At 50.2% G+C, this 24,603-nt stretch overlaps 1 protein-coding gene across 1 annotated transcript; it reads right to left on the reverse strand.

Moving 5' to 3' along the window:
- Positions 1 to 2,088: 2,088 nt before the first annotated feature.
- On the reverse strand, positions 2,089 to 14,647 carry LOC133353239 (dual specificity tyrosine-phosphorylation-regulated kinase 4-like). The gene is made up of 8 exons (XM_061569325.1): positions 14,474 to 14,647; positions 10,615 to 10,751; positions 9,953 to 10,099; positions 8,532 to 8,670; positions 7,845 to 7,926; positions 7,316 to 7,488; positions 5,770 to 5,813; positions 2,089 to 2,530 (listed from the first exon to the last, which is right to left on the reverse strand). The coding sequence occupies exons 1-8, from the start codon at positions 14,645 to 14,647 to the stop codon at positions 2,089 to 2,091; spliced, it is 1,338 nt and encodes a 445-aa protein (XP_061425309.1).
- Positions 14,648 to 24,603: the final 9,956 nt, after the last annotated feature.

The raw sequence follows: 24,603 nt of genomic DNA on the forward strand, positions 1-24,603 counted from the left end.
GAACGTGTGAGTGGGTGGGCGAATGAACGAGTGGATGGGTTGGTGAGTGAACAGGTGGGTGAGTGAGTGAACGAGTGGGTGGGTGGGTGGGTGATTGAACGAGTAGTTGGGTATTTGAGTGAACGCATGAGTGGGCAGGTAGATCAGTGAACGAGTTGATGGGTGTGTGGGTGAGTGAACGATATGGTGAGTGAGTGAACGAGTGGGTGGGTGAGAAAACGAGTCGGTGGGCGAATGAACAATTGGGTGGGGGGGTGAGTGAACGAATGCGTAGGTGTGTGAGTGAACGAGTGGGTGGGTGGATGAGTCAACGAGTGGGTGGGTAGGTGGGTGAGTGAACGAGTGGGTGGGTTGGTGAGTGAACGAGTGAGTAGGTGGGTGGGAGATTGATCAAATGACTGGGTGGGTGGATGAGTGACCAAGCGGGTGGGCGGGTGAGTGAAAGATTGCGTGAGTGATTGAATGAGTGGGTGGGTGGGTGAGAGAAGGTGTGTGGACGAATAAACAAGTGGGTGGGTGGGTGGGTGTGTGAACGAGTGGGTGGGTTGGTGAGTGAACAAGTTGGTGGGTGGGTTAATGAACTAGTGGGTTGGGTGAGTGAACGAGTGGGTGGGTTAGTGAATAAGTGGCTGGGAGGGTGAATGAACAAGTGGGTGGGTGGGTGAGTGAACACGTACGTGGGTGGGTGAGTGAACGCGTAAGTGGGCATGTGGATGAGTGAATGAGTAGGTGGGTGAGTGAACCAGTGGATGGGTGGGTGAGTGATAGAGTGGGTGGGAGAGTGGGTGAGTGGACGAGTCGGTGGGTGGGTGAGTGAACGAATGGGTAGGTGGGTGAGTGGACAAGTGGGTGGGTGGGTGGGTGAGAGAACGAGTGAATGGGTGAATGAACAAGTAGATGGGGGTGGGTGGGTGAGTGAACGAGTGGGTGGGTGGGTGAGTGAACGAGTGCGTGGGTGGGTGAGTAAACGAGTGGGTGAGTGAACGAGTGGGTGGGTGAGTGAACTAGTAAATGGGTGGGTGAGTGAACGAGTGGGTGAGTGAGTGAACGAGTGGGTGGGTGAGTGAACGAGTGGGTGGGTGGGTGATTGAACGAGTAGTTGGGTATTTGAGTGAACGCATGAGTGGGCAGGTAGATCAGTGAGCGAGTGGGTGGGTGTATGGGTGAGTGAACGATTGCGTGAGTGAGTGAACGAGTGGGTGGGCGAATGAACAATTGAGTGGGTGGGTGAGTGAACGAGTGCGTAGGTGTGTGAGTGAACGAGTGGGTTGGGTGAGTCAACGAGTGGGTGGGTAGGTGGGTGAGTGAACGAGTGGGTGGGTTGGTGAGTGAACGAGTGAGTAGGTGGGTGGGAGATTAATCGAGTGACTGGATGGGTGAATGAACGAGTGGGTGGGTGGGTGAATGAACGAGTGGGTGGGTGAGTGACCGCCTACGTGTGTGGGTGAGTGGACGAGTGGGTGGGTGAGTGAACGAGTGGGTAGGTGGGTGAGTGGACGAGTGGGTGGGTGGGTGAGTGAACGAGTTGGTGGGTGTGTGAACAAGTGGGTGGGTGTGTGAACAAGTGGGTGGGTAGATGAGTGGGTGGGTGACACGGCCATTATGAACTCCGACCCACACGGCACTTACAATCGAAGGCACCAACCCCAAAACACGTCTGAAACGACATTTCATGTCCTTGTGACTTTACGTATAACAAGCCTCTTATAACAATTATCTTATTATAACAATACTCCTTACAATTACAATATATTTACAATAATAACAATATACCAAAAATCTACATTACGTACGACACTATATATTATAGTTAGAGTCTGGGGTAAAGGGGTGTGAGGTGAGCGTGTGGTGAGTGCAGTGAGAGTAGCTGTGTCCAGTCCATGTCTGGTGTCCACTCTTAAGTATTTGTGCCACAGCTGCTCCCTGCGGGAGTGTGTGTGTGTGGTGAGTGTGGTGAGTGTGTGTGGTGAGTGTGGTGAGCGTGTGTGGTTAGTGTGGTATTACAGGGTGGGTAGCTGGGTGGGTGGTGCGGTGGTGGTGCTGCTCGTGGTGGTGGGTGGCACAAACTCCTCCACCACCACCACCCCGCTATTGTGCCGTCGCCTGGCCACCGCACAGCACCATGTGGCGGATGAGCGAGCGGTGTGAGCGGAGTGTCTTGTCCATCCTCGTCAGGCCCCCATGCTTCTTCTTCTCCAGTGGCTGCTGCACCTCCTCCACCTCCTCCTCCGTCTTCTCGTTCTCCTCTATTGTCTTTTCTTCCTCCCCTTCTATCTCCTCCTTTGTCTTCTCCACCTCTGTAGTATCCTCCTCCTTCTTATGTTTGTCCTCTTCCTCATTCCCATATTTGTCCTTCTCATTCCCATCTTTGTCCTTCTCCTCATTATCCTTGTTCTCATCCTTCTCCGTCTCGTTTTTTTCTTTCTCCTCTTTCACCTCCTCTTCCACAAGCTTCAACCGCTCTCCATCGATGTGGTCGAGCAGTGAGAATGACGATGATGATGATAGGGGCTTCTCCTCAGTCTTAACTCTGCGGAGACAGCAGGACCACAGCACCATAGCACCATCACTTCAGCATCTCACTACTACGGCCAGAAGGTCGCAGTCGGTCTTCACCACCACCACCACCACCACCAGATCCTCCCATGGGTGAACTAACGGATTAAAACTACGACTTTATTTTACCAGCTGTAATGCTCCCACTGAGCTGCTGTGTAGCTCTTTTTCAGTAGCGGCCCTGGCCATCACAAGCGATAGCAGCTCCACCAAGTGGCTGATATCATCATCATCGTATGGACATTTATAGCAGTAGCCAAATACTCTAAGCGCGTGTTTCTACAGACTCATAGACACCCAGAGAGACCCATACAGACCTACAGAGACCGTTACTCGCAGAGACCCACAGCAACACAAACTAAAGCTAAATTATGTTTATGTTACCACATGTAAGATCACACTGAAATACTGTGTAGCTCTTGTTTAGAAGCAACCTGGCGATCACAAATGATAGCAGCTCAACGAAGTGGCTGATATCATCATCTTCATCGGGTGGAAATGTTTAGACACCCACAGAGACCCATTCTAAAACTAAACTCTTTTTATTTTAATCAGGCGTAAGGTTCCCACTGAGCTACTGTGTAGCTTTCTTTCAGAAGGCCCACACAGAGACCCATCGAGATCCAGAGACTCGTATAGAACCATAGAGACCCACAGAGACACATACAAAAATCCACAGAGATCTAGAGACTCATCATATCAAACCACAGAGACCCACGGAGACTCATAGAGGCCCACAGAGAATTACAGATACCCACAGAGACTTACAGATACCCACAGAGACTCGCAGAGACTCAGAGACCGACAGAGACCCACAGAAACTCACAGAGACCCACACAGCCTCACATACACCCATAAAGACTCACAGAGACACAGAGAATCACAGACACCCACAGAGACTCACAGAGACTCACGGATACCCACAGAGACTCTCATAGAACCACAGGGCCCCATACAGATCCATACTAAAACTAAACTACTGTATTTTTATTTTACCAAGTAAGGCTCACTAAGCTACGTAGCATCTTTTTCAGGAGTTACCTAGCCATCACAAATGATAGCAGCTCAACAAAGTGGCTGATATCATCATCATCATCAAGTGGCCATTTAACAGCGGCAGCCAAAGAGTCTAACCGCGTGGTGATGTCGATTCTAAATGTGGAGAGAAAAGCCCAGAGGACCTGGAGAAAAATTCACGCAGTGACCACCATGGGGGGAGAGACGCAGACTCCAAATATAGAGCAGCAGCAGCAGGCATCGTCAGGGGTCTGGAATGAACCCACAACCTCCTGTGCACCAGGCGATGTAGTTAACATCTCCACGGGTATAGAGAGAGATGCAGACTCAGAATATACAACAGCAACAGGCATCGTCAGGGATCGTGATTGAACCCAACGCCTCCTGCGTAACAGGCGAGGTAGTTGACATCTCAGCCCTGCACTGTGAACACAGTGGGAGTCTCACCGTGGTTCTGCAGCTTTAGAGGCCTGCAGATCCCCAGCAGTGGTGGTGGTGGACTCGCTGGTGGTGGTGGCGTTGGCCCTGCCGGTGGTGGCATTGGCCCTGGTGGGGGTGGAATTGGCCCTGGTGGGGGTGGCAGTGGCCCTGGTGGGGGTGGCAGTGGCCCTGGTGGGGGTGGCAGTGGCCCTGGTGGGGGTGGCAGTGGCCCTGGTGGGGGTGGCAGTGGCCTTGGTAGGGGTGGCAGTGGCCCTGGTGGGGGTGGCATTGGCCCTGGTGGGGGTGGCATTGGCCCTGGTGGGGGTGGCAGTGGCCCTGGTGGGGGTGGCATTGGCCCTGGTGGGGGTGGCTTTGGCCCTGCTGGGGGTGGCATTGGCCCTGGTGGGGGTGGCCCTGGTGGGGGTGGCATTGGCCCTGGTGGGGGTGGCATTGGCCCTGGTGGAGGTGGCATTGGCCCTGGTGGGGGTGGCATTGGCCCTGGTGGGGGTGGCGTTGGCCCTGGTGGGGGTGGCATTGGCTCTGGTGGCAGTGGCATTGGCCCTGGTGGGGGTGGCATTGGCCCTGGTGGGGGTGGCATTGGCCCTGGTGGGGGTGGCAGTGGTCGGGGTGGGGGTGGCATTGGCCCTGGTGGGGGTAGCATTGGCCCTGGTGGGGGTGACAGTGGCCATGGTGGGGGTGGCAGTGGTCGTGGTGGGGGTGGCAGTGGTCGTGGTGGCAGTGGTCGTGGTGGGGGTGGCAGTGGCCCTGATGGGGGTGGCAGTGGCCCTGGTGGGGGTGGCAGTGGCCTTGGTGGGGGTGGCAGTGGCCCTGGTGAGGGTGGCAGTGGCCCTGGTGGGGGTGGCAGTGGCCTTGGTGGGGGTAACAGTGGCCCTGGTGGGGGTGGCAGTGGCCCTGGTGGGGGTGGCTGTGGCCCTGGTGGGGGTGGCAGTGGCCCTGGTGGGGGTGGCAGTGACCCTGGTGGGGGTGGCAGTGGCCTTGGTAGGGGTGGCAGTGGCCCTGGTGGGGGTGGCAGTGGCCTTGGTGGGGGTAACAGTGGCCCTGGTGGGGGTGTCCGTGCTGTGGGTGTCCCAGCTGGGGGTGGTGGCGGTGTCCTTGCTCTGGAGCCAGCCGTGAGCCAGCGCCTGATCCGGAGTCATCCGCAGTTTTGGATCCCATCTGGGGTGGGAGTGGGGGTGGGGGGGAAGAGGGGGGGTGGTGGGGGGGCACGGAGAGGGGAGGGGGGAGCGGTGGTGCAGTGATTAACGGTACAATGCGCTACCACGAACCCGGCAGAGACTCGAGTTTCTATTCCCGCTCACGGCCACCAATACCGCCAGTGATTTGCGATTATCTGATCCGGTACATGGGCCTCCTTCCCTAGGTCGACTCATCCTCAAATAAGTACCTGCTGTGTAGGCAACATCGCCACTAGGGAGACAAAGGCGGCTGGGCTTTGTTGCTGGCCACCCACCCACTCGTGTGCCAGAGTGCCGGCCTCCGTAGGTGCTTGCAAACAGCACTTGCCCCTACAGTCTATTAAGGCTATACTGGGGGGATCTTTGTCTTGTGTGTGTGGTGTGTGGTGTGGTTGGGTAGGTGTGTGGGTGTGTGTGGGGTAGATGGGTGGTGTGTGCGGTGTTGTGCGAGTGTGTTGTGTGTGTGGTGTGTGTAGTGTGCGGTGTGTGTGTCATCTGTGTGTGGTGTCTGTGCGGTGTGTGTGTGTAGTGTGTGTGTGTAGTGTGTGTGTGTGGTGTGTGTGTGTAAGTTTGTTCTTACTGCAGGCAGCATTTCACGAAGTTCACGAGCTGCGCCCCACATCCCTGCAGCACGTGGTCCAGAGGAACGCTTCCAGGGAGACGCGTCCTGGAAGGCCAGTGAGGCCTTCCCAAAGGGTCTGCAGGAGAGAGACAGAGAGACAGACCATCATCTCCATCATCACCATCTCCATCACTACCAACAACGCCATCTCCATCCCCACCACCACCGCACCACCACCACCTCCACCACCTCCACCACCCTCTCCACCATCATCATAACCACCATAAAAGTACCACCACACCACCACCACTATACCACCACCACCACCATCTCCACCACCAAACCACCACCACCATCTCTCCATCACAACCATCACCACCACATGATCACCACCCTTAAACTCACCAAAGAAGGACGCCCTGCGGGGAGCTTTCTTCACCATTCGTTTGGGAGGCATGCCCAGGATCTGCTCAACCATTTCAAGGCAGAGAGACACAGACACAGAGAGACGCAGAGACACCAGGTAAGGCCCCCACTGAGCTACTGTGTAGCTCTTTTTCAGAAGCGACCTTGGCCATCACAAATTACAGCAACTTAACCAAGTGGCTGATATCATCATCATCATCATCACATTCTACAGACACATAGATACCCATACACATAGAGACCCATAGAGAGACCCATAGAGACTCATAGGGACCCACAGAGACTCCTCATAGACTCACTCATAAAGACCCACAGAGACTCACTGAGACCCAAAGAGACCCATACTCATAGAAACCCATAAAGAATCATACTCATAGAGACCCATAGACTCACAGAGACTCACAGAGACTCATAGAGGGACCCACAGAGACCCATACTCATAGAGACCCACATGAACCCACAGAGACCCATACTCGTAGAGACCCATACTCGGAGAGACCCATACTCAGAGACCCATACTTAAATTAAACTATGTTTATTGTTCCAGCTGCAAGGCTGGTAAGTGGATAGATGGGTGGGTGAGTGGGTGAGTGGGTGGATGGGTGACTAGATGGGTGGATGGGTGGATGGGTGGGTGAGTGGGTGGATGGGTGACTCGATGGGTGGGTGGGTGAGTGAGTGGGTGGATGGGTAACTATGTGGATGGGTGGATGGGTGAGTGGGTGGATGGGTGGGTAAGTGGGTGGAGGGGTGACTAGATGGGTTGATGGGTGGATGGATGGGTGGGTGGGTGGGTGGCTGGGTGGCTAGATAGGTAGGTGGGTGGGTGGTGACCGGGGGGGTGGGTGAATGGGTGGATGGGTGGGTGAGTGGCTGAGTGGGTGGATGGCTGACTAGGCGGGTGGGTGAGTGGATGGATGGGTGGATGGGTGGGTGAGTGGGTGGATGGGTGACTATTTGGGTGAGTGGGTGAGTGTGTAGATGGGTGGGTGGATGAGTGGCTGGTGGGTAAGTGGATGGCTGGGTGGGTGGGTGGCTGGGTGGTTGGGTGGCTAATTGGGTGGGTAGGTGAGTGAGTAGATGGGTATGTGGCTGCCTGGCCAAGTCGGCTGGTGCCTCCCCGAGATGCCCTGGTCACCTCGATGCAGCAGGCCACGTGGTCGTTGTTCATGTCGGAGACGAAGAGCTCCTTTCTGATGACCAGCTTGGCGACGGTGCAGCCCAGGGACCACATGTCTGCGGCGCAGGTGGCCGGGTAGCCCAGAACCACCTCGGGGGCCATGTAGGGGAGGGTGCCTCCAATGAACGACGCTGTGCGGACGACAACGAAAGCAGCAGGATGGGTGGGTGAGTTGGTGGATGGGTGGATGGTTGGGTGAGTGGATGGGTGTGACTCCCACACACATGGACAAACAACAACTGCCATTCGCCACTGAGTGGCGGTGATGTCACCACGACGCTTATGTGCATGTTGAGGCCATGTGAAGTGTCAAACGCCCGCTGGCAGGAGGTCACGGGGCAGACCCAGATTCCACAGGTCGACTGACTGAGATGACTGGCTGATGCACCACCTGTGCCCCTTACTGTGCCAACTTTCTGTGCTTTATCCACCCACCCAGACACACACTTACGCACACGTGCAGGTGTGTGGGCGGGTCACCACTCACTTTGTTGGTCCACAAAGAAGCTGAAGCCGAAGTCGGTGACTCTGACCACACTGCTTGAGTTGTTCTTCAAGAGAACATTGCCCTGGATGGTGAGCGAGCGGCAGACAGAGAGAGAGAGAGGATTAACACTACTCAGCGAGGACAAGGTGGGTGGGTGAGTGGATGGATGGGTGAATGGGTGGTTGAGTGAATGGGTGGATGGGTGAGTGGGTGAGTGGGTGGTTGGGTGAATGGGTGAGTGGATTGGTGGGTGGGTGGATGGATGGGTGGGTGAGTGGATGTGTAGATGGGTGGATGGATGGGTGGTGGATTGGTGGGTGGGTGGATGGGTGAATAGATGGATGTGTGGGTGGGTGAGTGGATGGGCGGGTGGGTGGGTGGGTGGATGGATGGATGGGTGGATGGTTGGGTGAATGGGTGGATGGGTGGGTGGGTGGATGGATGAGTGGGTTGGTGGATGAATGGGTGGGTGAGTGGATGGGTGGATGGGTGCATGGGTGTGTGGGTGGGTGGTTGGCTGGGTGAGTAGATGAATTGGTCAGTGAGTGGGTGGGTGGGTGGATGGCTTTGTGGGGGTGCGTTGTAGTGAGTGACTGTTACCCCAGTGTGCCCCCATCGTGCCCCCAGCGTGCCCCGATCATGCCCCCAGCGTCCCTTCAGCGTCCCCCCAGCATGCCCTCCACTCACCGGCTTGATGTCCCCGTGGACGATGCCCCGGTACTTGGTGTAGTCGAGGAAGCGGACGATGCCCCTGGCGTACGACCTCAAATCGTCCTCGTCGATGCGCCACTGCCCCATATCTATGAGCACCTGATGGAGGCTCTTCCTGTGATGGGGAGACAGCGGTAGCGACGTGAGGCGACGTTAGGGTCTCTGTGGGTCTCTGTAGGTGTCTCTGTGGGTCTCTATGGGTGCCTCTGTGGGTCTCTGGGTCTCTGTGTGGTTGTCTCTGTGGGTCTCTGTGGGTGTCTCTGTGGGTCTCTGTGAATGTCTGTGTGGTTCTCTGTGGGTCTCTGTGATTCTCTATGAGTGTCTCTGTGGGTCTCTATGGGTCTCTGTAGGTGTCTCTGTGAGTTTCTATGAGTCTTTGTGTGTCTCTGTGAGTCTCTGTGGGTATCTGTGGGTGTCTTTGTACGTGTCTATAGGTCTGAGGGTCTGTGGGTGGTGATGGTGGTGGGTGTGTTGTGGTGGTGGGTCGGTGGATGGGTGAGCGGGTTGGTGGGTGGGTAGGTGAGTGAGTGGATGAGTGAGTGAGTAAGTGGGTGATGGGTGAGTGAGTGGATGTGTGGTGGTGGTGGGTGAGTGAGTGGTTGTGTGGTATTTGTAGTATTTGGTGGGTGAATGAGTGGGTGAGTGCGTGAATGAGTGAGTGAGTGAGTGGATGAGTGAGTGGGTGGGTGGGTGAGTGGGTGGGTGAGTGGATGAGTGGGTGGTGGGTGGGAGGGTGAGTGAGTGGGTGCATGAGTGGATGAGTGAGTGGGTGAGTGAGTGAGTGAGTTCCTGGATTAGTGGGTGGGTGGATAAGTGGATGGGTGAGTGGGTGAGTGAGTCGGTGGGTGAGTGGATGAGTGGATGAGTGGGTGGGTGGGTGAGTCACAGGGTGGGTGGGTGCATACGTGGATGGGTGGGTGAGTGGGTGAGTAAGTGGGTGGGTGGTTGAGTGAGTGGGTAAATTGGTGAGTGGGTGAGTGGGTGAGTGAGTGAGTCGGTGAGTGAGTGGGTGAGTGAGTGGGTGAGTGAGTGTGTTGTGGTGGTAGTGGTGGGTGGGTGATTGAGTGAATGAGTGAGTGAGCGGGTGGGTGAGTGGGTGGGTGACTGGGTTGGTGTATGAGTGGATGAATGGGTGAACGGGTGGGTGGGTGAGTGGGTTAGTGGATGAGTGGGTGGGTAGGTGACTGAGTGAATGGGTGGGTGGGTGGGTGGATAGATTAGTGGGTGAGTGAGTGAGTGTGTGGGTTGGTGGATGAGTGGGTGGGTCGTGGGTGAGTGGGTGGGTGAGTGAGTGTTTGGGTGGGTGGGTGAATGAGTGGGTGGGTGGGTGAATAAGTGGGTGGGTGGGTGAGTGAGTGATTGGTGGGTGGCGGTGGTGGTGCTTGTGGTGCCCGTACTTCAACAGCTCCATTACGATGCATTTGTGTCCCCGGAAGTAAAAAATATCCATGACGTTGGCTACGTTGTAGTCCACGTCACTACGGACCGTCTGGAGCTCCATGGACATCCGCAGCTCCATCATCTGGTACGCTTCGTCCTTGAAGCTGTGATCGAGTGAGATGTAGGCAGAGAGAAACAGATATAGAGACAGACAGAGAGAGATACAGAGAGACACAGAGAGAGACAGACAGACACAGACAGACAGAAAGAGACAGAAATGGAGACAGACAGAGAAAAGTTCAGCACTTAACCGGTTGTGTGTTGGTGGGAAGTGGGTGGTGGTGGCAATGGGTGGTGGGGAGGTGCTGGGGGTGGGTGGGTGGTGGTGGGGAGAGGAGGTGGTGGTGGGTGGGGTGGTGGTGGGTGGGTGGGTAGTGGTGGTGGGGAGAGGTAGTCGTGGGTGGGTGGGCGGGTGGGTCGGCAAGTGGGCGGGTGGGTGTATGGTTGAGTGACGGAGAATCACGGCAAAGCTGCAGGCAAGGACGGGCAGCCCTAGTTTGTCGCTACTGCCCGCTGCTGCTGTGACTTCACAGCCAGGGGCTGCATCATAATCTCTGTATTATTGTTTGTTTTTGTTGTTGGTTTGTTGACTGCACGGCTGCTCCAGGATACCACTCACTGGGTGGGAGAGGCGAGGATCTTGACCGCCACCAGAGTCTGCGTCTTGTGGTCCAGACACCGCACGACCACGCCCTGCCCGCCCTGCCCGATCTTCCTGTCCAGCTGAAATCGGTAGTTGAAGTGCTCGTGCTTGACCTGCAGGGGGTCACCAGGCAGGGGGGGAGGTAGTCAGGGTCGAGAGGGTCATGGGGAGGTCACGGGAAGATAGTCAGGGTGGGGGTCAGGGTGGGGGGTCCCGTGGATCTCTGTGTCTCTGTGGGTCTCTATAGGTGTATCTGAGGATCTCTGGGAGTCTAGGTCTCGGTGGGTCTCTATGGCTGTCTCTGTGGGTCTCTGTGGGTCTCTATGCTTGTCTCTATGGGTGTCTATATGGGTCTCTATGGGTGTCTCTGCTGGTCTCTCTGGGTCTCTATCGGTGTCTCTTTGGATATATGTGGGTGGAGGTCTCTGTGGGTCTCTGTGAGTCGCTATAGGTGTGTATGTGTCTCCGTGAGCCTCACAGCGATTTAGTTGTGGGTCTCGATGGGTGTCTATGGGTCTCGATGGGTGTTTATAGGTATCTCTGTGGGTCTCTATGGGAGTCTTTCTATCTCTGTGAGTCTCATAGGAATGAAGCTGTGGATTTCTATGGGTGTCTGTGTATCTGTATGTCTCCGTGAGCCTCACATGGATGTACTTGCGTGTGTGTGTGCGAGTCTGTGTGTCTGCATGTCTCTATGAGTCTCTATAGTCTATATGGGTGTCTATGGGTGTTTCTATGGGTCTCTATAGGTGCCTCTACATCTCTGTGAGCCTCACTGGGATTTAGTTGTGTGTCTCTATGGGTGTCTCTCAGTGGCGGGCCGTGTATTTTACACCACCTTCGAATAGCCTCACCATGACACTAGGGCTATAGGCTATTGGTCATTCGATGTAACCATCCCATCTTCTTGGTTCTTTCGATAAAGTCACGTGCACACTCTTAAAGGGAGTGCTCCTAATCTCAGCTTGTTACCTGTATAAAAGACCTAGTCACAGAAGCAATCAATCAATCAGATTCCAAACTCTCCACCATGGCCAAGACCAAAGAGCTCTCCAAGGATGTCAGGGACAAGATTGTAGACCTACAACAAGGCTGGAATGGGCGACAAGTCCATCGCCAAGCATCTTGGTGAGAAGGTGACAACAGTTGGTGCGATTATTCGCAAATGGAAGAAACACAAAATAACTGTCAATCTCCCTCGGCCTGGGGCTCCATGCAAGATCTCACCTCGTGGAGTTGCAATGATCATGAGAACGGTGAGGAATCAGCCCAGAACTACACGGGAGGATCTTGTCAATGATCTCAAGGCAGCTGGGACCATAGTCACCAAGAAAACAGTTGGTAACACACTACGCCGTGAAGGACTGAAATCCTGCAGCGCCCGCAAGGTCCCCCTGCTCAAGAAAGCACATATACATGCCCGTCTGAAGTTTGCCAATGAACATCTGAATGATTCAGAGTACAACTGGGTGAAAGTGTTGTGGTCAGATGAGACCAAAATGGAGCTCTTTGGCATCAACTCAACTCGCCGTGTTTGGAGGGGGAGGAATGCTGCCTATGACCCCAAGAACACCATCCCCACCGTCAAACATGGAGGTGGAAACATTATGCTTTGGGGGTGTTTTTCTGCTAAGGGGACAGGACAACTTCACCGCATCAAAGGGACGATGGATGGGGCCATGTACCGTCAAATCTCGGGCGAGAACCTCCTTCTCTCAGCCAGGGAATTGAAAATGGGTCGTGGATGGGTATTCCAGCATGACAATGACCCAAAACACACGGCCAAGGCAACAAAGGAGTGGCTCAAGAAGAAGCACATTAAGGTCCTGGAGTGGCCTAGTCAGTCTCCAAACCTTAATCTCATAGAAAATCTGTGGAGGGAGCTGAAGGTTCGAGTTGCCAAACGTCATCCTCGAAACCTTAATGACTTGGAGAAGATCTGCAAATAGAAGTGGGACAAAATCCCTCCTGAGATGTGTGCAAACCTGGTGGCCAACTACAAGAAACGTCTGACCTCTGTGATTGCCAACAAGGATTTTGCCACCAAGTACTAAGTCATGTTTTGCAGAGGGGTCAAATGCTTATTTCCCTCATTAAAATGCAAATCAATTTATAAAATTTTTGACATGCGTTTTTCTTAATTTTGTTGTTGTTATTCTGTCTCTCACTGTTCAAATAAACCTACCATTAAAATGATAGACTGATCATTTCTTTGTCAGTGGGCAAACGTACAAAACCAGCAGGAGATCAAATACTTTTTTCCCTCACTGTATATTCTTACTATTAAAATTCCTTCCCTTTATTACTGCTAACCCTACTTCCTCCCTTTGTTGCTGCTAATCCTACATAATGCACGGGCAAAATATGACTTTGAGACCCCCCCCCCCAACCTCCTACGCATTCCACAAGTAGTGACTAATCCCATATCTGCATTTGCCATAAATATGCTAAATTCTTATGTTGATATGCAAATTCCTTTGTCAAGGTGCCCTTCCTCCTCTAACCCAGCTTAAATATACGCTGCCAAGCTTGGTGGTGTTCATTCAGATGCTATCTTTCCGACAGACCTGTTCTTCACCTGAGGACGGCTGCTTGCGTTGTGGCCGAAACGTCGTGAGAATTGTATTTTATTAAGTTTCATTTTTATTATTTTATTATTTCCCTTCTACGTGACTTTACCGAAAGAACCAAGAAGATGAATCCCTACAGTCACGAAAGCTTTAAATCAAAATTTAACCACCCCATATTCACAGTGACAGTAACCTTTATGGAGTAGAATAAAGTGATTTAACACAAGGCTCAACACCTATGAGAGTTACAATACACTAATTCCAGAGACATGAATAATACATGGCGAATGAAAACATCAAGGATGTACCACTATTATGCAGACGGACAGGATGCTGCATCACAAATAGACATCACATAGCCCAAATCAATGTCATTACCAAAGAAACAAGAACAAACTCACAACAACCAGCAACATTTACTCATACGACCACCAAGCAAGCAAAAATGCCGTAAAACACAAATAACAAAATCAGGATTCAACAGGCTTCCCCACAGAAAAAAACTAAAAATCAAAAGCACTACATCTAAATATATAAACGTCACTAAAGAAGTTTAAATAAATATTAGATGATGCTACGTTACGTGCTAGCTAGTTTTACTTCAGTTATCTAACTGGCCCTCCGATCACGCCACACGAAAAATGCTAACGTAGGCGGCTAGGCCAGCGAGAAGGCTCCGGCGTGTGAAAGAATACGCCAAACATGGCAAACTCAAAATCTGATTAGTTAAAGAATATAATAATAAACAACATCGTCCCCATTTGCTTTAACAGCAGAGGGGATTCACTCGACATTCTGAAGGCCTCAGGGTAGATTTTCACCCGGAGAGGGGGAGACTGCACAGGAAAATCTGATTGGAATTTATTAAATGCACTGGAAGCAGCGCAACTGAGGGAGAGAGTAGCAATGAAATGACGTTAATAGACTGATGGGAACGAACTTTGTAAAATACGTATAGCATTAATGAAAATAAATTCAATTATAAAAAATATAATCTTCTGATTCTGACAATCTCTAGGCCAGCAGAGAAGGCCTTGCTGGCCCTGATGGCCCACCTCTGGTGTCTCTATGAGTCTCTATGTGTCTCTATGTGTCGCTGCATCTCCGTGTGTCTCACAGGAATGTAGTTGTTGATCTCTATGGGTGTCTCTGCATCTCCGTGTGTCTCACAGGAATGTAGTTGTTGATCTCTATGGGTGTCTCTTTGGGTCTTTATGGGTCTCTATTGATGTCTCTGCATCGCTGTGTGTCTCCGTGAGCCTCACAGGAATGTAATTGTTCTCTTGGTCATCGTAGCCGTGGTTCCTGATGCCGCCTCGCGACGTTTCCTCCTCGCCGTCGTCCAGAGTAAAGTACCAGATCTCGTCCATCGTGGTGAGCTCAAGCTTCTGGCGCTCGGTGAGGTGAGGCTCGAAGAGAGCCAGGATTGCTGCGGACATGACAACAACATCAACAACATCAATAACAGCAACAACAGCAACAACATCATCAACAGCAACACATAATCAACAATAGCAACAACATCAACAACAACAGCAACAATAATACCAACATCTACAACAGCAACAACAATAACAAAAACAACAACATTGACAACATCAAAAACATCAACAACAACTTAATGTAGAAACGAATTGTCACATACACACACACACACCGGGGTTAAGGCACCACACCACCCCACCCAAGTGGCCGGGATCATCGGCGCATGGAGACCATAGAGACCCATAGAGTCCATAGAGACCCATAGAGTCCATAGAGAACCATAGAAACCCATATTGACCTATAGAGACCATATAAACCACAGAAATTCATAGAGACCCACAGAGATCCATAGAGACCATAGAGACCCATAGAGAACAGAGACCCATAGAGACCCTTAGAGACCATAGAGACCGATGGAGACCACAGAGACCTACACAGACCCATAGAGACCCATACTCATTTAGACCCATAGAGACCCATACTCATATAGATCCAGAGACCCATAGAGACTATAGAGACCCACAGAAACCCATACAGACCCATACTCATATAGACCCACAAAGACCATAGAGACCCATACTTATATAGAACCATAGAGACCCATACTCATATAGAACCATAGAGGCCCACAGAAACCCATGCTCATATAGAACCATACAGACCCATGTGGACCCATATTCTTATAGGACCATAGAGACCCACAGAGACCTATACTTATATAGAACCAGAGACCCATAGAGTCCCATACTCATATAGAACCATCGAGATCCATACTCATATAGAAAAGAAGAGACCCATTAAGACGCATACTCACATATAACCATAGAGACCCTTAGAAACCCATACTTGAAAAGAATTATAGAGACCCATAGAGACCCATACTTATTTCGAACCATCTCTCTCTCTCTTGTTCGTCCATCAAGTTGATGACCATGGCACGTTTGTCATTTTGTTGGGTTTTGATGAGTGCGCAGATGGCTGAACAGGCCAATCCAAGCCCGGAATTCTCTGTGGCGCATTGGACAGGTCAGGGATGATGTAGAGCTCTGATGTGCAGCCACAAGTCCTTCCATGGTAGATTTGGTTTATAGCAATACAGTATGTAATTTAATGTTGGGTTTGACTACCTGCATTTCCCATATCCCTTCCCTTTGATGCTGCTAATCCTGCATAATGCACGGGCATAAGTAGTACTAACCACATACCTGAATTTCCCATGAATATGCTGAATTCCTCTTGATATGCATATTCTTTTGTCAAGGCGCTCTTTTCCCCCCTTCCAACCCAGCTTATATATATGCTCCAAGCACGTGTGCTGTTTCATTCAGACGCTGTCGCATCGACAGACCTGGTTTTCACATTGGGACGGCTGCTTGCGTTGTGGCCGAAACGTCGTGAGAATTGTTTTATTATGTTTTATTTTTATTATTTTATTACTTTCCTTCTATGTGACTTTACCGAAAGAACCAAGAAGATGAATCCCTGCAGTCACGAAAGCTTTAAATCGAAATTTAAATTACCTCTCTTTTCGCACCCAAACTGTACTCACAGATGGTTGGAGGTCAAACAGTGTTAAGATAACAAAAGGGGTTCCACAGGGTTCAATCCTCGGCCCCCTCTTGTTCTCTCTCTATGTCAATGAATTGGGCACTGACCTGGATCATTCCAGGGTAAATCTTTTTGCAAATGACACGATACTGATCACTGCTGGCCGCTCTCCGGATGACGTGATTGCTAAGCTCCATGGTGATTTCAACAAACTACAACATCAGCTAGTTGCTCTTAAACTAGTCCTGAATACCTCCAAAACCAAGGTGCTATGCTTCTCACCAGGACTAAAGCAGGAAGTTATTTTTCCCCAATTACATTCCTTAAATAATTATCAAATAGAGCAAGTCAAGATCTATAAGTATCTTGGGGTCATTCTTGATTCAAAACTTAAATTTGAAGATCACATTGATTATATTGGTAAAAAGACAAATAAAAATTGGTTTTCTGTATCGACACAAGCACTGCGTCCCCCCTATGTTCCGTTTGGAATTGATATAAGCTACCATACTGCCTCTACTAGATTACTGTGACATCGTGTATAAATCAGCCCCAAGTACTGTACTTGACTCAATGTATCACTCGGCCTTAAGATTTGCATTTAACTTCCCATATAGGACTCACCACTGTGATCTCTACATTGGGTCAAACTTAACATCTCTCAATGTTCGACGGCTTGTGCATCAGATCTTATTTATTCATGATGTACTTACAAAAAAATCCGAAGATTACCTGCTGGATCTCCTCTCTGTTTCAAATAACAAGTTTGACCTAAGGTCTTCGCTCATTTACCAGCTTCGCATTCCCTATTGCCGTACAAATACTGGAGGAAGGGTCTTTTCTATTGATGCCCCCAGGGTCTGGAATGCTATTGCCAATAAACTGCAACTTGAATCACTATCTATGAGATCTTCACTCAAAACTGTTCTAGAGGAGTTGTACACCCCTAGCTGCCACTGCAATTTAGTGGCCTAAAATATAATGTTTCGCTCCGGATGATCGCTGCAAAGTATGATCTGTGTTTTGATTTAGTGTGCTGATCTTAAAGGTGCATTGAAAAATGTTGATACTCCGACTGATGCTCCTACTGTTGTGGAGTGACTCGTGCAGCCAGCTATGGCTGCAGAGTTTGGTAGTACATGTTTATGTCGTTTATTGTGAAAATTCGGTCACAGTTCCTATGACCACTGTTTCATTGCTTTTATGGCTTTATTTTGGTGATTTTTGATAAGTTTTTTGGTTTGGCCATGTTTGTTTGTTGTAGTACAGCGTTAGACTGATGGCCTTAATCTAAGTTGTCTTGTGGTTGTTGTTGTTGTTTGACTTGCATCCCACCGGGATTTTTGCACATTTTTGAGTACAGTGCTTTTTCTGCAATATTTTACTGTCTTTTCTTGGATTTTCTGTTTGCACTCAGTCACATATTCACTTTAAGATGTTTTTTGTTCATGTTTTGTTTTTGTTTGTTGCGGTTGCACCCGATTTAAGATCCGAATGGCTCACAGGGCTATACCTAATAAATGAACTTGAACAAAGGCCAGTCGGGTGTGTTCCTGTTGTAGGCGAGTGATGTTAAGACGCTTGACACGTCTTTTTCCTTGTGGGCATCTGGGAGGATTAATCTGGATGTTAAGTTTGGAGATGATGAGACAATGGTCAGTCCAACATTCAGCACCACACATTGCCTTGGTTACCCTGACATCGTGACGGTCGCTCCTCCTCATATGATGACGTAGTCAATCAAGTGCCAGTGGTGTGAACGAGGATGCATCCATGAAGTTTTCTTGCGCTTTGGTAGTTAAAATATCGTCTTAGTGATAGCAGGTCAAATTCAGAGCATGTTTTCAGCAGTAGAAGACCGTTGCTGTTACATTTTCCAATGCCGTGTGCACCTATGACTCCACTCCATGATTGATGGTCTCTTCCAACTCTGGCATTGCAGTCACGAAGTATCAGGAGTTTGTCAAAGCTGGTTGTGGTAGCAATATTGACCTCCAGGTCATTATAAAACGTGGTTTTGATCTCATCAGAGTTGGTCATGGAAGGGGCATAGGCGCTGATGATGGTGGCCTCCTTTTTACCCAATAGGTGGAGCTTTAAGGTCATTAAACGGTCGTTTTTTCCCTTGGGTTGGCTTGCCAATTGGCTGACCAGGTGGTTATTTACTGCAAAACCAACACCAGTATCACGTCTCTCCTCCTGGCCTCGTCCGCTCCAGAATAATGTGTAACCTGCACCCACATCAGTCACCTGTTCAGTATTGGCCAGTCGGGTCTCACTAAGGGCAGCAACATCCGCATTATATCTGGCTAACTCTCTGCCCACGAGGGCGGTGCGTCTCTCAGGTCTTTTTGATCCAGATGTGTCAAACAAAGTGCGCACATTCCAGGCACCAACAGTGAGTGGTATCACTTTGATCTTATTTGTTTTCGACCGCAAACGTGTGATCCTGAATAGGGTTGCTCAGTCACTCAGGGTGCTGCCGGACTTCATTGCAGCTTCGGTCCAGTGAGGGAACGACTAATATCCTGAGCCGCCTGTGTGCAGGTTTGTGGCTACAGCTTCCAGCATATCCATGCCTGCTGCTTCGTCGCTCACCCATCGCCACAGGACTTGGATAATGACGATGGTAAAATGTGCCATGACTTGCACAGAGAACTTGGATTTAAGTGAGGGTGATTTGTGCAGCATCAACCTCACTCTCTCGACCAGCCCCATCTGTACCCAGTGGCAAGACATAGTCAAGATGACTGGAGATGGTCCTGGTTGCAGTGGAAGGTCCAAAGACCCTTTTGGTGGAATTTCCTCCACCAGGGGTTCCACATGCACAGGCTCAGACAAGCTGAGTTTTCCGGGTTAGTTAGCCGCCGCCCGGGGTTCGGCGTTGGCAGCTGATTACTGTACCGACTCACCAGGGATGTTGAGCTTGGTGTGTTGTCAGCTGCTGACTGTACCGACTCACCAGGGATGTTGAGCCTGGTGTGTTGGCAGCTGCTGACTGTACCGACTCACCAGGTATGTTGAGCCTGGTGTGCACCTACGGTAGCAGCTAGAGGGCCGTCCCAGATGGAACAAGGCTGAGGCACAACTAGCTGGTCAGACCCATAGAGACCCATAGACACCCATACTCATATAGAATCATAGAGACCCACAGAGACCCATACTCATATAGAACCACAGAGACCCATACTCATATAGAACCATAGAGACCCATACTCAGATAGACCCACAGAGACCCATATACATAGAGACTTATGGAGATCCACAGACTCTTGTAGAACCATAGATACCCACTGAGACTCAGAGCAAACCCATAGAGATCCATACTCAATAAGACCTATGGAGATCCAGAGACTTATATAGAACCATCGAGACACACAGAAACCGGTATAGACTCGCAGAGACTCAGAGAGACCCATACTATGGGTGTCTATGGGTGTCTATGGGTGTCTCTGTGGGTATCTATGGGTCTCCGTAAGTTTATATGGGTCTGGGTCTCTGTGGTTATCTGTGGGTCTCTATGGGTCTGGGTGTCTGTGGGTCTCTGTGTACATACGTATCCATAAGAGGTTTTTGGGTTAGATCGCGTAAATATATAAATGTGTCGTTAAAACCAGCCACCACCCGACACAGCCAACTAGTAAGGGTTGTCAAGGAAACAGAACATGGCAATTCGTTACTAGTACAGCACACTGGTGTGTTGGAGAGATAAGCCACAACATTTACAAACTGAGTATGACGTTTCACCAGTAATTACAACTAGCTGCATCAGGCAACAGCCAGGTTTGTGGAGAAGTCTTACTGTTTCGTTCCTTATATAGAGGCGTAGAGGGGGGGATTACTGAGGCAACGTACATTATGCATGTGCATTATGCAAGCCCTTGGAACTTGTCCTTCCTGTCTATTGTGTTTATGAAAATATCCCTACCAACGGTAATCCCTATTGAAGTAGATTACCCTTTGTAGGCATGCATTTAAATCATGCATTATTTGATGATTCGCTTCCACGCAGCACTAAGATGGTAGCTATCCGAACGGTTAAAGTAATTTAGATTTCTTTCAATTTCGATAGATTCTCTAATTAGTCTTGGCCAGTCGGAGCTAGTTTTGCACAAAACTTCAACATTATCAAAATCAATTGAGTGTCCTTGTTGGCACGCGTGTTCTGTTACTGCTGACAGTTGCATTTGGGATAATTAAATATTTCTCTGATGTTCTTTTAGTCTCGTGCTGATCATTCGTTCTGTTTGCCCAGCAAAACATTTACCATTAATCGTGTCAACACTTTCTGTTGATAGCTTCGGTAATACATCTTTTGTACCAGATATTAAATTCTGTATTTTATGTACTGTGCCAAATCTGACTCGGATGTTTTGTTTTTCCAAACATCTGGCTAGTTTATCAGTTACTCCCGCAATGTACAGTATTTTGATCGTTTTAATTACTTAGGCAGTTTCAATGCTCTTGTTATTTGATTTGGTATTGGTATTCAATGGCCTGTTGATTTGTGCATCATTGTAACTGTTAATTTGCAGCGCTTCTTTAACATGTTGAATTTCACTTCTCAGACTGTCACCATCTGACACTTTCTTAACTCGATGAATGAGCGTCTTGATAAGAGCAGATTTCTGTGCGGGGTTATGGTTTGACTCTGCATTCAGATAGGCGTCAGTATGCGTTTTCTTTCGGTAAACACTGTGTTATTTTACCATTTGTACCTAGTCCGAGCAGAATATCCAGAAATGGTAGAGTTCTGTCAGTTTCCACTTCCATGGTGAACTTGCTGGATGGGTTTTGCGAGTTGAGATTATTTAAAAATGCGTTCAGTATATCTTCGCCGTGTGGCCAGACCTCACATGTGTCATCCACATTTCTAAACCAAGCAGATGGTTTTAGTGTGCTTGAAGCTATTGTTTTTGTTACATACATATGTTGAACTTATTTCACACCGTATGTATCCAACTGTACTAAGGTGTGGGTCTCTGTGGGTGTCTCTATGAGTCTCTAGGGGTCTGGGTGTATGTGGGTCTATGGGTCTCTGTGGCTCTCTGTGGGTATCTGTGCATCTCTTTGGCCGACTCTGTGGGTCTGTATGGCTCTATGGGTGTCCCTGTGGGTGTATCTGTGGGACTCTATGTGTCCGTGTGTATTTATGAGTCTATGTGTCTATGGGTGTCTCTATGTGTCTATGTGTCTGGGTCTCTCTGTGGGTTTCTCTGTGTGACTATGGGTGTGTCTGTGTGTCTCTATGAGTGTCTCTGTGTGTCTACGGGTGTCTCTGTATGTCTCTATGTGTCTATGAGTATTTCTGCGTGTATATGAGTGTCTCTCTGTGTCTATGGGTATCTCTGTGGGTGTCTCTGTGGGCCTCTATGTGTCTGGGTCTCTCTGTAGGTGTCTCTACGTGTCTATGGGTTTCTCTGTGTGTCTCTGTGTCTATGAATGTTTCTGTGTGTCTATGAGTGTCTCTGTGTCGATGGTCGTCTCTGTGGGTCTCTTGGTAAAGTGATCACTGCATGGATTTTCTCTCCAGGTCTTCCAATCTATTCCCACCCTCCCCATTTAGGAATCAACAATCATCCAAGTGTGATTTGGCTGCTGCTGTGCCTTTCCAAGCGACAATGATGACGATGACATCAGCCCACTTGCTTGAGCTGCTTTCATTTGAGCTGATATAATTTCTTTGACTTTCATGCTGTTGCTGTTGCTCCTCTCTCCTTTCTGTCTCTGCTCTCTCCTCTCTGTTTATCTTACCTTTGGGTGATTTGCTGCGAATTATTGCGCTGCCAGAGGTCAGCGCACTCCACATGTTGGCAGACGTAGGCTGACTCCGGCTCGGTTCATTTTGACTCGTCTACACACGCACACATATACACACGTACACACGCACATACATTTACACGCATATAGATACGTACACACACATATACATACATATGCATACGTGTGGGTGGTGTTCGTATGTATGGGTGGTGTTCGTAAGTGTGGTTGGTGTTCATAAGTGTCGGTGGTGTTCATAAGTGTGGGTGGTGTTCGTAAGTGTGGTTGGTGTTCGTAAGTGTGGGTAGTGTTTGTAAGTGTGGGTCATATTTTTAAGTGTTGGTGGTGTTCGTAAGTCAAGTGGAGGAGGCCACACGTACCGCCATGGCGTTGAACTTCAGAGTAGCGTTGTTGTGCTGCTTAGATTTCATGGCTTCTCTGTGTGGAGAATGGTGGGGCATGGTGGAGAGATTCACCACAGACTCACATCATCACCGACTCACATTATCACCACGGATTCAAATAATCAATACAGACTTGCATCATCAATACAGACTCACTTAATCAACCACAGACTCACAACATCAACATGGACTCACATCATCAACACGGACAACATCAACTTAGATTCACGTACTCACCTCTTCGAGTGTTATCGCTTGGATCACGACGACGATGAAGAGAGCAAGGTGAAGGTGCTACCGTCTGATTCGCACGCGTCCAGAGTTATGAACGACGCTGCCCCGCGACGTCACGTAACCCCGCCCCCAAGTCTATGACGTAGCAAGTGTCTGGCCCCGCCCACCGCCCCGCCCACCGCCCCGCCCCCCGCCCCATCTATCGCCCCTCCCACCGCCCCGCCCACCGCCCCATCTATCGCCCCGCCCACCGCCCCGCCTCGCCCCCGCCCCCATCCCTCGCCGCCACTTCCGGTTTGCGAGGTGGGAGGCGCCAAGTTCGAATCTCACTCACGTCGGCTTTGTGGCGGTGAGGGGCCTCCCCCCCTAGGTCGACTCAGCCTCAAATGGGTAACCCGATGTCACGGTGTGTGGTCAACATCGCCAGCACTGGGGGAGAGACAAAGGTGGCCATGGTGGCGGGCGTGCGTGGGTGGTGCTGGCCACCCACCCCCTCTGTGTATGTCTGTGTCTTTGTGTGTTTGCGTCTCTCTGCGTGTGTCTCTGTGTGTGTATGTGGTGTTCGCTCACAGCACTTGCCCCTACAGTCTGTTAAGGCTAAATGGGGGATCTTTGTGTATGTGGGGAGTGGTGGTGTAGCGGTTAGCGCTACGCTGGGCTATGAATCCGGCGACCCGGGTTCGATTCCCGCTCACCGCCAACATCAGTGACGATTATCTTAACCGGTCCTAGGCCTCCCCTAGGTCGACTCAGCCTCAAATTATGTACTTGGTGCGGTGCGTAAACATCGCCGCTGGGGAGACAAAGGCGGCCGGGCGTGGTTGCTGGACACCCACCCACTCGTCTGCCACAGTGCCGGTAACCTTCATAGGTGCTACTGCTCGCTAACAGCACTCGTGTGTGTTATAGTATTGTGTGTATGGTATGGGGTGTATAGCATGGTGTTTATGTTATTGTGTATAGCATGGTTTGCATAGTGTTGTGTGTATAGTCTAGTAGTGTGTGTATGGTATTGTGTATAGCGTTGTGTGTATAGTAGGGATGTATAGTACGGTGTGTATAGCATTGTGTGTATGTTGTGTACAGTATTTTGTACTGTATAATGTGTATAGTACGGTGAAAACAGTATCCGGTATGATATTCTGTCCATTGTATAGTGTGTACTGTATCATGTGTATGCTATGCTGTCTATCGCATTGTGTATGGTATGTTGTCTATATCATCGTCTGTATGGTACGTTGTGTATAGTATTATGTATACAGTATAGTGTTTGGTATGTTGTCGATAGTATATGTTGTATAGTGGGTGGGTGGTAGAGTGGCTGAATGAGGGGGTGGTTGAGTTAGTGATGTTGGTGATGATGATCATGTTGATAATGTTGATGTTAATGATGTTGATGATGATGGTATTTGGTGTTGATGTTGTTGCAGATTGGACTACCTCACGATGCACTGAGGCAAAGGAAGAGCTCCCCCGTGTAGGCTGCTGGGGCAAGTGCCTGCAATGAGTGGTGGTTTGTATGTACACCAGCATATCTTCTGCCCTCATGCCCGGCCGCCTTTGTCTCCCCAAGTGCTGATGCTCTACACACCCACCACACCGGATACTCGTTTTCTTTTTTAAGGCTGAATCGACCTAGAGGGAGGGGGACTCCGGATTGGCCATCCACTGTGTGTGTGTGCGAGGAGCGGTGGCGCAGCGGTTAGTGTACCAGGTGGTAGAGTGAGTTGGTGGGTGGTAGAGTGAGGTGGTGGGTGGGTGAGTGGCTGGGTGGTAGAGTGAGTTGGTAGGTGGGTAAGTGGGTTTCTGGGTGGTAGAGTGAGTTGGTGAGTGGTAGATTGAGTTGGTGGGTGGGTGGTAAAGTGAATTGGTGTGTGGGTGGTAGAGTGAGTGGGTGGGTGTGTAAGTGGGTGGGTGGTAGAGTGAGTTGGTGGGTGATAGAGTGAGTTGGTGGGTGTGTGGTA

The sequence above is a fragment of the Lethenteron reissneri genome, chromosome 43 (assembly GCF_015708825.2).
Source record: "Lethenteron reissneri isolate LAM-NWPU_2019-01 chromosome 43, ASM1570882v1, whole genome shotgun sequence".
NCBI classification, from domain to species: Eukaryota; Metazoa; Chordata; class Hyperoartia; order Petromyzontiformes; family Petromyzontidae; genus Lethenteron; species Lethenteron reissneri.